Here is a 13,023-nt window from a genome sequence, read left to right as displayed (position 1 = left end):
TGGCGCGATAAGATAGACGCAGCTGAAACTTTTTCATCGTTCGCCAGGTTGCGACAGCTTTTGCGCGATTCATGAGTTAGGTATTTTCCAATAACGCGAACCGTGTGCAATTCCATCGACAGAGGAACGAGGTTATTTCTGCTTCGGCGCGAAGCTTTTTTGGTTATTATAGCCGCGTCGAATGATTTCGACGACTTTTAAACGCCACTCGATCGATCCACGAGGAGAGACATCCATTTACTCGCTTTCGGTAAAATCGTAGAAAATATCCTTCTGCAAAATAAATATTATATTGCAATATTATATTGATATACACGATGATACAAAGTGTACGATAGCAAACATTAAGAACATACAGACACAAAAAAACATATATCGAAAGAGGAGAAAATGTTGTAAACCACACTGATCAGTGAAAAAATATTACGAAACTCTCGTGTTAAATGTTAACGTTGAACATCTTCAATCGATCCAGTGAACCACGTGATCACAAGATCGAATCAGTTCCTTTTGCTTCTCCTGATAATTTTTGTTCAAATCTCGAAAACTAGAGTCATGGCGCTTTTGCGACGTTCTGTTTCCAGTATAAATCACCGAGCATTCTTCGACCAGCGAATGCACTCGTTCGGTCGAAAACACGATACCGAAACGTACACGGGATATCGGACTTCTCGCGATAAGAAGGATCGACGAGTATCGTCGATCTGCACGAACGTCGACCGATTTTTGCTCGTACAGCCACGATCCGCCCGGTCAGATACGGTTCCAGCAAGACCATTTTCCAACGGCTAACATAATTACCGTTGCCACGCGTGATGCATGACTACCATTTCTCGGGTGTAGCCGCGAAACGACGATTCAGTCTCGCCGGTCGACTCGCAGGATCGAAGATAAAACGAACCATCGATGCGTGCTTGTTCCTCGTTTATTTCCTGCACCAGTTGCGAAAGGATTGATTTTATTTTATTTTTATTTCATCCGGAAGATTGTGAACATGGCATACATAGCGTTACAACATATAAATTGCGTTAATCGTCCACAATTAATTTAATGCATTGTACTAAATGTAATTATACTTTAAGCTTAAAACGAAATGTTTAATCACATTACTTTTCCGCAATCCATTATAATTTGAATTTATTTAACGAATATAGTAAAATGTGATTACTTGAAACGAGTACTTTTTAACTTTATCCAGTCGCGTGTATCGAGACTTTGGGGCAAAATAAGAAGACGAGAGAAAGAGAAAGAGAGAGAAAGAGAAAGAGAGAGAAAGAGAGAGAGGAAGAGATGCTGATGACGGAGCAGAAGCAGAGGCGTTATCGAGCGACAGGAACTCACCCCTACCAACTTCCACTCTCTCTCTCTCTCTCTCTCTCTCTCTACCGCTCTCTCTCTCTAGTTGTCATTCCCTCGTTTTCCGTCGTCGTTTCTCTGGTGCTCACTTTCGACTCTTTTCCTGCTTTCCTCGCGTTTGTTCTCTCTCATTTTCCATCTTCCAAACTCACTACCAGTCTACCGTGTTCCCAGCCTTTCTGTTTCATTCTTTGTCCTTTCTTCTCCGTTCATCTTCTTTCCCCCGAACCGTAGCATCGCCCCCAACACTTTATCTGTGTTTTTTCCTGTCTTTTTTGGTCACTATATCTCTAACCCTCTGTTCTTCTCGCTTTCTCGCTCCTTCGCTCCTCTCTTACTGGCTCGCCTTATGCATTCCCCCTTTTCATTTTTCTTTCTTACCTAGACGTTTCCGGTCTTTCTCGTTCTCTTTCCGTATTTCTACGTGACCCTATTTCTATCCCCTTCTTGCCAACAACCTCTTTTCCTTTGTCATTGGCTTCACGAACCTCCCCATCGTCTCATCGGTTTTTACCTCCGTCCTACTGATCCCCATCGCGTCTGTCTCATCAAATACGTGTACTACGACTTCCAGGGGTTGCATTCGTTTCTTGAATCACTTGAACGCCGTATGGAATTTTCTCTCTAGCTGGCGGAAAAATCGAACGCAGTTACGCTTTTCGAGGTCGTGGCATACCACTGTCCCGTTTTCTCTACCGGAGAATTCATTCGTTAGACCGACCAAACCTTACACCCTCGTTAACCTTTACCGAATCGAAATAGTTTGACGCCCCGAGGTATCGTGTAATTTCCTGCCTACGAGCAACCAGGTGTTTGGTCCACGTTGGATAGAACCGAAATGGAGCGCTGATCAATCATTCATCGTAAAACCAACAGTGTCTACTTCTACGTAAGAAACATACGAGCAATGAAATATTTAAAAAAACGATGGACTTGTTGAATCGCTCCGTGATCAAGATCTTAACCGTGTAAAAATAAGTTCAAGGAAGATTAACTGCTTAGAGTCGGAGGAACGGAACAGTACTTAAGTCATCGAATAGGTGGGTAGTTTCGAGGGCGGAGTTAATCTGCGCGCCGATCTAATCTAACTAAACTAAATGGAATTAAACGAGAGGGAGCTACGTTAGACACAAGTAACGAGCCGCTCGAAATAATTGTCTTTCGCGATTACCGAAGCCATCCGTGCGTCGTGAACACGTCCCGGCTACTTGACACGCGTTTTGTCTTCTTTACCTTCAGTTTCAAACGAGACGAGTGGCTTAATTCGTCGCTTAACACGTCCCAACTGATTATTTCGTTGTAATCTTGCGTTACTCTAACGTTTCTAACTGGCCGAAAGTCTCAGTTCTGGACTATTCGATTTCCCTCCAGGGTTCCAATTTTCCTTCAAAAGAACACTACGTAGATCCGAACGTGAATGAAGTCGAAACTCCATGGACCCTGGGACAAAACGCGCCAAACAAGATCAGGCAAACTAGTCACAAACTACCTTTCATTGCACCATGTCTTTCCATGTCTGACGAAGTCACGATTTACAGACGTCTTAATTGCTCGAAGTTGGTCGAGGAACGCCTGTTGAGAAACGACCCGAACCACGGAAGTGTTTCGTTGTTCCATCCGTCTTTGCTTGCTGGAAAACCAGGTAGGGTCGTTTAAACCGAAACGGATTTCAGGATACGCGAACGACAAAGGCACTCACGGTCGATCGATAACAACCCCGTTGACTTGGACAAAGGGAGGGAGGTCGAGGGGTATTGGCGAGTTACAGAGGGAAGCAGAGACACTTTGATGGAAGACTTTTTCACGGCAGAACGGGTCGCGGTCGTCTAAGGCAAGGCTTGCCCCAGTGGATCGTTAAAAGCTCCGTTAGGAGAAGTTTCTCAAACTTTTGTAACTTGAAACTCCCTACTATCTATATTCGATTTTTTTTTCTTCTTTTATGAATGGATATCAGTTTTCCTTGTCCATCGCTACGCTCCACGATATTCTCTTCGGTTCAGTAGACTTATCTGAAACCGCATGTTTTTGAAATTTAAAATACTACAGCGAATTGCTAGGTTCTTCGTTTATTTTTACTTCAGCTATTTCTAAGAGATAGCTCCTTGTCATTTATACTTCCGGATATTTTTTCAATTAATTTAATTAATTAAGAAAGCACTAGATTATTCTGTCACAGGTTTGATATTGTTTGATATCGATCGTATTACGTTGACAGATAATTTTCTAGTATAATGTAAACAGTATCGTGTATCGTTAATTAGGTAATGATAATGTGCGCTCTGTTTTAGTTTTTCACGCAAGAGACACTCACTAGCCAGGTTCCGTAAAAATTAAGCGACATTTGACACGAACCGGGATCTTTTTAGTTTGACAAAACTTGGTTAGCCCTGTAGAATTAGCGAAACCTGAACAAAGAAACTCTCTCTCCTTGATTTTTCTTTAATCTTTCACTGGGAGTGATTCATAGACTCGTCGAGCCGTGTAGAACCCGATATTACAACGCAAACGTAGAAACCACTCTCTGGTTTCTTGGGGTCGTCGTACCATAGATCGATCTTCCGGCGAGAAACGAGGTTTGCCAGGCGAGGTTGGCGTAAAGGCAGTTTCGTCTGGCACGAAACGTTGATCGTTTCTTTCGTAACGTGGTTATCTTGCTGTTGTGACCGGATCACAATCTCTCGACGCCTTAAGAGATCGAATACAGCTGAGCTTTCACAAGCAGAAACCACGAACGACTGAAGATCCGAAAATTCTACTCGAGATGTCTCGCGCGCGTCTTTCAGTGACCACTTTACGCTTCTTTAAGCATCGAGTTTTCAGATTTATGTTACCTTTTAACTGGGACTCCAGGAAGGGAAAGACTGAAGAGACAGGGAGATTATTTTTATCGTAAGCTTGGCACAATGACGAGAATTGTGGTTTTATTCACGTGAACATATACATAACTTATGTCGGGTTTCATCCCTTCTCTCTATATCTATGCATTGATTTTTCCCCGCTGACCCCATAAAAACTTTTCCCTCGAAGCATCTTTATTGGTCATTTGTAACAGAACCATGCAACCGTCCAAGCCATCACTCTCCAGCTCTCCAAATCATACAGTAAGTCACACGCAATTTTAATTTCTTACTCCGTAAATCACATACTTTCCTTTCTCATAAAACTTTCTTCCGATAAATGTTACTTTTGATTTACGTGTCATTAAATTTGATGCGCTGTTATATCAAAGTCTACTTTCGTCTCAGTAGCATCGATAACCTTCCCTTTAAAATCGATTAACGTCGCAACGTGTATCGAAATTCCAATTCAACGATCGTATTCGTAAATTTACCGTCGATGTAGAAGATAAGTTCGTCGTCTTATCTTTGCGTGAAAGATCCGAATCGGTCCTAGGATGTCGCTAATGCCGGTATCAGTATTATAATGGCCGGTTTAAATGGAGCACGGTGACCCACATACGAATTCGGAATGGGGTCAGAGAAAATCGTGGGATTTAGGTCAGGGGAATTTACATCGTCGGGACCCGTACAGTTTTACGTTGTCCTTCGTGTTTGACGTCATCGATTTCTACACGCGTCACCCGTTGCATCGTGGGAATTTTATTGTTACGAGGGAAAAACAAGGAAAGGAGAAGAACGAGCCCACAATGCGAAAAATAAGGTGAAGCTTCATTGAACGCTTTGTTCGAGGCGAATCACGACAGGATGTTTGAATAATCTACGATAGTAGCGGAAGAATAGGAGGTGAACTTAGACAGAGGCTCGATTTGATTTATCATTTATTTACCATCGAACGATCGATCGATACGAGACCGTTCTACTTTTATTCGATGCCACTTATCGTTCTATGATACTTTATTCCTCTTTCGATCGTTTCAACCTTCTTCAAAGTTTCTAAAAAAAAAGAAAAGAAAAAATTGTTACGCGACTGTAAAGTACGAATAAACTCTACTTTAGCTTGATTTATTTCGCAAAAACTTCGCATTTCGCGCAAAAGTTCCCGGAGAGACATATCGATCGTGTCTTATCGTGTTTTATGAACACGAAAAAAAGGTTACAGGTTACTGGCTTAGTCTTGGTAACTTTGTTATTTAACAATTATGATAACCTAAACATATTACGCCGTTAGCTGGTCCGCGCATATACGGCTTGCATATCTAATCCCATGCTATTTACGATGACAGAGGCATTAAAAAAGAAAGATGAAAAATATTTAAGCGACATGCACGAGGTAACGGGAGCCCGGAAGAGATCGATCTATCGTGCAACGACCCCCTCGGAAAAATCAAAGAGTTGCCTGTATAACTTTGTTTCTTGGTAAAAGCGCGCCACATTTTGCGACCTATTTCGTGTTCCCTTCTGGGAAAGCTCGTTATCGCGTGTTCATCGAAGATTCCCCCAGAAGCTTCTTTCTTGCCTGTTTATTTTATTATTAGGATAAAAATTTGTGATCAAAATAACACCGATAAGAACGTTTTAATTAAAGTCATAAACATTTTGAAGATTTTCTTAACACTTCTCTCCCGTTCCTTTTTTTAATACGACATTTAGATGCTGAATTATGAACAAATCGTTTCTATGAAAAATCGATAAAAGCCTCATTAGCAGATTGCACGTGTTTATATATTTATGGGTTTAAAGACACATGAACGTACAGAATGCACGCAACATGCAAGAATACATAAAATATCAGAAAGTAAACTGGTTGTAATATTTAACAAGCGAAACAATTTCCCATTTAGGTTCAATCTAATCGGTTTAATAAATGATCATAGCTATTCGCGAAACGATAGCATTCAAAGCATTTATCATATCGTATATAACGATATTTTCTTCGTGGGAAGCAAAGAACAAAGTCGATCGAACAACTTCGCAAACTTTAATTACAACTACCAACTACTGTAACATCAGTCTGTTACATACCGAACCCGATATAGCTACAGGCCTATCGGTGAAATCGATTTGGAATGGAAGGTTTGAAGCAGGAAATGATTAATTGACTCAACTGTTTAGCGACGAACGAAGTTTTCTTCATGCACGTTATACCTAACATTGTTTCGATTTTGACGATCTTTAATCAAATATTGTTTACTATTCCCTTCTCCTAGCAAACGAGAAAGTAAAAATCCAAATATATTCGTAATTATGAGTATGAAATTGCAGAAATATCCCACTCCTACCGAAGAATATTCAAGAAATATTACAAGACTCTTCTGCGAAATTAAAACCAAAAGGGATCTTTCTTGCCGTTGCCATAACTTCTTAGACGCTGTAGGACGCTATTATTCGAAGAAGAGGATCGTTTTGCCAGGTGGTCGGTGTCCATTAAGTCGCCAAGACCGTGGACGACCGGTTGTTTTCACGACGAGGGTTACACGCGGCGTAAGAAGAAACGCCATCGTGAGATAGGATTTACGCGATCGTTAATAGGATCTCGTCTTAAGAGGGGCTTCGTTTAAACTTTAAAACCCCGCTTCATCTTTGTTCCTCCGTCGGTCGTTGCGCGTTCGATATCCAGCGTAAACTGTGTCGATGGACGATACCGATCGCACCCCCGAGAGAAAGAGAGAGATCGGGTTCCCTGCGCGTCGAGGGTTAATCGAGGGCTAATCGTTTCGAAACCAGAACACGCGACACCATGTACACACCGACACCCCTAGCGATCGTAACAACCTGGAGAGTTGTGGCGGATTGTATGCTCCTTGCATTCCCTTGGAAACGCAACGCTCGATTTCGATTACAGAACAGCCCGTTGAAATTCGATTTCCATGTGTCTCATTCGTTGCTACCCGATCTCAACGGAGCTGCAAGATGTGGGAATTCACAGGATCGAGTTCTAATAAAAATACCGAACCTATACACGTCTAGGGAAAACATGGATTCATTGAATGGAACTGAAATTATTAAGGGGGATGAGAACGTTGTTGTTAACCTTGCTGCGTTCTTTTCGATTCATCTTCGAGTGAGTTTTGATCAACGATGATGCTACGAAACATCTCAAGTTCGAACGAAATATTGGTACGCACGATCTCTCATTTTGATTTTATGTTAAAGATGTTCTTGAAACGAAACGTTGCAACAAAACGTAAGGATCCCGCGGCAGAGTTAAACGTTAATTTCAGGCTTCGGCTGGTACTCTCTTTAAATTACTCGCTGTGAATGTATTAATAAGAATACCAACCTCAGTTAGCATGCCTAAGATGAAATTTAAATTAGAAGGAAATTAGAAGTGGAATAAGGATGTAAAGGCAAACAGTTGTAGAATAGAGAGATTGGGACAATTTGTGGCAAGTAGGTTAGGATTGAAAAGGAGAATTCGGCCATGGCTTGGTGGATTAATTTCGTTATGGGGGTAGCTGACGTCACAGGATGGAGGGGAGCTCTCTCGACCTCTACAGCCTCTATGGCACGTTGTCGTTGCTTGTTCGTACGCGAAATCAGGTCGATCGTCGCTATTGAGCGGGCACCGCTTCCGGTCGAGCATCGTCTCTGTCGTAACGACGACGAGGCGCGAGGTTTGTTAACGCATTGTCATCCAACGCATAGAAATAAACGATATACAATGCTAAAAAATAAAATTGCGATTTGCGTATGCTTTTGATCGTCCGCCTTCGAAAACATATTATTCCTTATAATTTGATTTGTATTCTTCCTACGCGAAATTATAAATTTTATCAAATTGCTAATTATCTCATTAGCTTTCACCGAGTTCTAAGAATTATCGCTGTCATAAATTACATGCGTCTAGACTTAATTACGAAAGTTGCTCAGTTAGGGGCTCGATGAAGAGAGCGAGAATATTTTACTCCGCCAAACGGCAGTTCGTTGTTCTTGTGTGAAATATACGCCGAAACATGCTGCTTCTAATCATCCGGTCTGCGGCAACGTTTTTTTTTTTTTTTTCGTTAGTTTGTTTCCTTTGTCGCACTAGCGTCGCGTTGTCGTCATTAACGATGCCTAACGAGCTTGATGAAGGCCTTGGAAGAATATTCACGAAAACAGAGTCGAGTGGGAAATTCAAGCAGCAGAAAGCGACGTCGAAGAAATTCGAAAGACAAGAAATAAGACGTAAAGTGAAAGAGGAACAGGGAATGGGAGTATAATAGAAATACTGAAATTTGACAAAGAGAAGCAACCGGCTGGCTTATAGTACAGACCGCGTATATATTAATTAAAGGAAATAGGGAAAATTTTAATGCAACGTCTGCAAATAGATGGAAAGTCCATAACAACCTTCTAAGAAGCGATACAAAGCTTTAAGAAGAGTGCTCTTTCTACTGGAAGGATAAGAAAAAAAATAATAAAATTCAAAAACTGGCAAAGGAATACACAGCTCAAAGAAGATGAATAAAGGAGAACGTGAAGAAGGGTCAAAGTAATTCAGTCGAAGATTCAGAAAGACGGGACAGGAAATGGAGATGGAAAGATGCCGGAAAAGCGTTGCGAGTCTAAAGAGAACGTGCACGACGATCGAACTTCCGCTAGAAATATTGACTTTGGTCGAGCGTTTCGCACGTTCTCGGAGGAAACTCTTTCCAGACACCGATTTCTCTTTTTCAACGTGTAATCGGTCCCGATTTTCTTCCCGTTTCGTCCGACTCCCTGTTGACGACAACCTTGTCTCGTAGCTCTAACGCCTTCCTTTCGAACAAACAGACCGAATCCCTCTTCGATATCATCGAGCATCATGATAAGTACTCCAAAAGAGAATCAGACAGCACTCGAGATTCGCTAGACGAAATGTTTCGCAAATAAAGCATTTTACGTGTCTGCTTCGTTGAGTGGAACGTGACTTTTAGGTAATTAAAAATTGCCAGGAAAATAAAAAATATTTTTATACGTTGCTGCCTGTTTCCAGATTTTGTTGTATTTCAATTCCATTATATTTTAATATTTGCAGAGAGCTCAAGTATTTATATAAAGAGGAATATTGAAAACACTTTCCTGGAAAGAGTGACAAAGTGCTCCCTTGTGTCGAGCTTCTATCGATCCGCTTATCAGTTTCATGCTCGAAGTAGTTTCGCGTAGCTCGAATATGCAATTATCCAAGTATACACGTTCAAACGCCAAGTGGCTTGAAACTATTGACTTTTATATCATTCCGTGTAAAACGTAAGAAAATAACAGGCGAAACAAAGAAACTCTGCGTTTTAATTTCAACTCGTCCAACTGAAAATTGCACTGTAGTACACACAAGTACCTGTATGTAATGTGACTTTTTATTAACGCAATTAACCGAGCCCAGCGTACGATCTCGTTTAAAAAAATTCATTTATTTTCTGTTACAGAAACAAAGTATGATGGTTCGACAACTGGAAGAGGAGCTGAGAATGCGGATGCGAGGGCCAAGCGTCGAGATGCAACAGCAAATGGAAGTTTTGTACAACGAGAACGAGCATCTGACGCGAGAGATCGCCATACTTCGTGACACGATCAAGGTAAGTGGTTTATCCACTTTAAAAAAAAACAAAACAAGAACGAGGATTTTTCAACCTCGAACTTTACATTTCCCGGCGCACCAAAGGGGAATGTTATCAATCCTTCTCGCTCCAGTTCTTACGCTTATCGCGACACGAGTGACATAATAAAAAAAACGAAATATCAGGTCGATTTTATTAGGTCGTAACATACAAAATGTCCGTCTGCATCCACTCAAAGGAATATGATTTTGCTTCTCATTGAAGTAAATTTATTAATGAAAGCATAGTTTCATACATTTTCCTCGTTAAGCTGCAAAGTCTCTAATACTATTTTCCAACAATATTTTTATTTTAAATTTCAGAAAGTAAAAATATTGCAGCATTACTCCGTTATTCGTTTTCAACGTCGTTATCGCCAAAAGAAAATTTAAGTAACTAACGACGAATCGCTCTACCACTTCAAAGAGTATCGATGAACTTTTAAAACTACTCCGCGTTCTTTAGTTAAGTTTTTGCATTTTTTTTCTGCTATCTTTGCTTTCCTTCGCTCGATTAAAAATATTCTGCCATTACTTCCTTACAGCCTGTATGATATAACTTCGCCTAAAAGCTATAAAAACATGGAGAATTTTAAATATTTCGAAAACATGCCAGAAAAGACATTTCAGCTAAGGAAAGCAGTATTTCAAGATCCTCGAAACACTCAAACTACATACTTTTTTTAGTACTATATACGTAAAGAATTTGAAGCGTCGACACAGACATTTCATTGTTACAACCAATATTTTTAAATGTTTACACAATAGGAAACGAAACCCTAACCCTAACCCTGAACTCTTCCTTCATAATGCGGAAGATTGGACGGGACCTGTTCACCCATCGTCTTGTCCGCAGAAAATAATGAATTTTGAGGAAAGAATGGAGGATCGTTGGCTTTCGTTCGGATTGGAATTCGCCGGAAGAATGGTGTTCACTGGCGGACGATCATTATAATGAGGAATAATAGGAATAGAAGGCGCGAAACGGGAGCAAAGGTAGAGGCCGGGTCGCGAATTTCAAAACCACCAGCCATCTTTTTCGTCGTACGACCTCGTTCTCTCATTTCCGGTCCTCAATGAATGGTACATACCTTGCAAAACCGAGTATTATCTACATCTTGTGCTTTGAAACATTTTAGAGAATCCCTTTCTCGTCTCTGATAAAGATAAGCATAATGATAAGATTAAGCATAATTCGATGTATGAATAATATTAGGTTATCTCAAAAGTATCTTTCGTTTTATAAGGAAGTAATAGATGCACAACATTTTTTGTTTTATATTATTTTATTGAATTACTTATGTTCCATTTTGTTCCATCGGAACAATTGGGACATATCGTTAAGATAGCTAGAAGGTGAATTCGTTATTTAAATTCGCTATCTCCAATTCATTGTCTCAATCTGTCTCTCTCCAGCGTTCTCTAAATTGATGAAATTGCGGTGTAAATTTTCTAGAAGTAACAGAATTGGACGATACTACACGATAAAGCTAATGATTGTACCTGATGTCGATCTAAAATTCCGATCAAATCGAATTTATATTGCCTTTTTGTTTAGTCTCCTTCGAGATCTGTGAAATTTCTTTTGTAAATTCCCCCGGAATCTATAGAATTATCGTTAATCTCGACACAATCTAATTTCGCCGGGGCGCAACACGACATTCGTGTTCCACCGGAGTTTATTGATCCAGCACAGCGGTTCGGAGAAACCGTTGGATCGCTTTCGGCGCCACTGGGTGGCAGAATTAACGGAGTTATTGCGGGAAGCTGATAGCTGCCGTTGCCAAGATTTCCGGAAGCATCGCGAACCGTTGGCGGACAATCGGTCGTTTACCTCGAACAACATCTAAACCTCTTGTCTATTTCGGTTGTTCGCGTGACGCCTGGGCGCCAGTCAAACCGCACCCGTTACAGATTAGGCGAACGAATCGGCATCTAAATCGCTTGTATCCTGTCAAAACGGCGAGTAAATCGAGCCCCACGATTATCTCGTGCACGATCGTTCGCTTTCGTTCTGGCAGCATACGTAATATCAATTCGTCGCATTGAAACCAGCTCGTTCATTCAGTTCGAATAGGTTCCATTGCAGAGGAAGTTGTCGGTATCGAGCCGGATATCAAACCATTCCTTCTCACGCGAAGAACACCCAATGAGATCCATCTGGAATACTAAAATCTAGAGCTCGCTTCGGAGCTTGCTCATCGATTCGAGCGACGGTCCCAAAAGTATACACAGTCCCACTAGCACAAGGAAGTTGAAGAACCGCCAGTGAATCGGTTGAAGCCGACCGAAAATTCTACCGAACGAGTTAACGCCGTATACCCGGCCAAACGATCCCGTAGACAGGTCAAACGTGCAACGCACTGGAAGCAACTGGTCGCCTTTGGCCACTTGCCAAATTATGCAGCCGCTTTCTGGCTACGTTCTCTCAGTCTTTATTATCGAATACGCCGATCGTGGTAAGGTCCATCGACACTACCCTCTGACTTCCGGTATCATTTTTCTCATGACAAGCCGCTATCACGTCGACCCTCACGATCGATCGCTAGATATCGTCTTCCTCTGTCTCTTAGTCTTCCTCTCCGCCCCCCCCCCGCCCCTTTCCGACTCCTCGGTTTTCCTTTTTCTCGGCAAAATTGACGAAAAAGGAGGGTTATGTCGATACCAGCTTTAGTACTATGATATTTTTTTTGAGGAGAAAAAGAAAACAAGATAGATCCTCCCCTAGGGTCGAAAGTAACAGGAGAGAGAAAATTAAGCGTTTTGAGACAAATCCGAATCGGATCTTGATACGAATTAAATGTATTCTCGAATGTGCACAGAATTGAAGAAAAGTCTACGCTTGTTCGAAAATCCTCCGCAGATTCTCTGGTGTATTTCGAGCATAAGCCAGAGACCGAATGTCTTCGTTTATTGAACTTAGACCGTTTAACATTGAACCGGGTGCATTTATTTTCAGCTAAGCTTCGAGAAAGCTTGCGCAGCTGAAAGACCATTTCTGCGGTAACTGGTTTCTGCTTTTGAGGAATACGGATAAAGAAATAATCACGCGGCCTAAAACTTTGATCGTTTGTCGTAGGAACTGGGTTATTAACCTCGATAAAATTGTCGGAAATATTGTTTAGCCGTTTCTTTCAGGTCGTTTTGTTATTTACCCTCGTGAGAGGTATTTGTGGAAAGGAAAAAATATCTTGAAAGGTAAATCGAATT

General features: G+C 41.2%; 1 protein-coding gene across 2 annotated transcripts in view; it reads left to right on the top strand.

The window, feature by feature from the left end:
* LOC117204623 (ELKS/Rab6-interacting/CAST family member 1-like) overlaps window positions 1-13,023 on the top strand; it is a 35,906-nt gene that overhangs the window by 10,072 nt on the left and 12,811 nt on the right. For both annotated transcript variants that reach the window (XM_033442164.1, XM_033442165.1), the window contains exon 2: window positions 9,644-9,793. In XM_033442164.1, coding sequence (XP_033298055.1) covers window positions 9,644-9,793 — 150 coding nt within the window. The remainder of the gene's footprint in view (window positions 1-9,643; window positions 9,794-13,023) is intronic.

Source organism: Bombus bifarius, unplaced genomic scaffold (genome assembly GCF_011952205.1).
Source record: "Bombus bifarius isolate JDL3187 unplaced genomic scaffold, Bbif_JDL3187 scf7180000007979, whole genome shotgun sequence".
NCBI classification, from domain to species: Eukaryota; Metazoa; Arthropoda; class Insecta; order Hymenoptera; family Apidae; genus Bombus; species Bombus bifarius.
The sequence above is the reverse complement of the archived record's forward strand: the minus strand, read 5'-3'. Positions and strand labels throughout refer to the sequence as shown.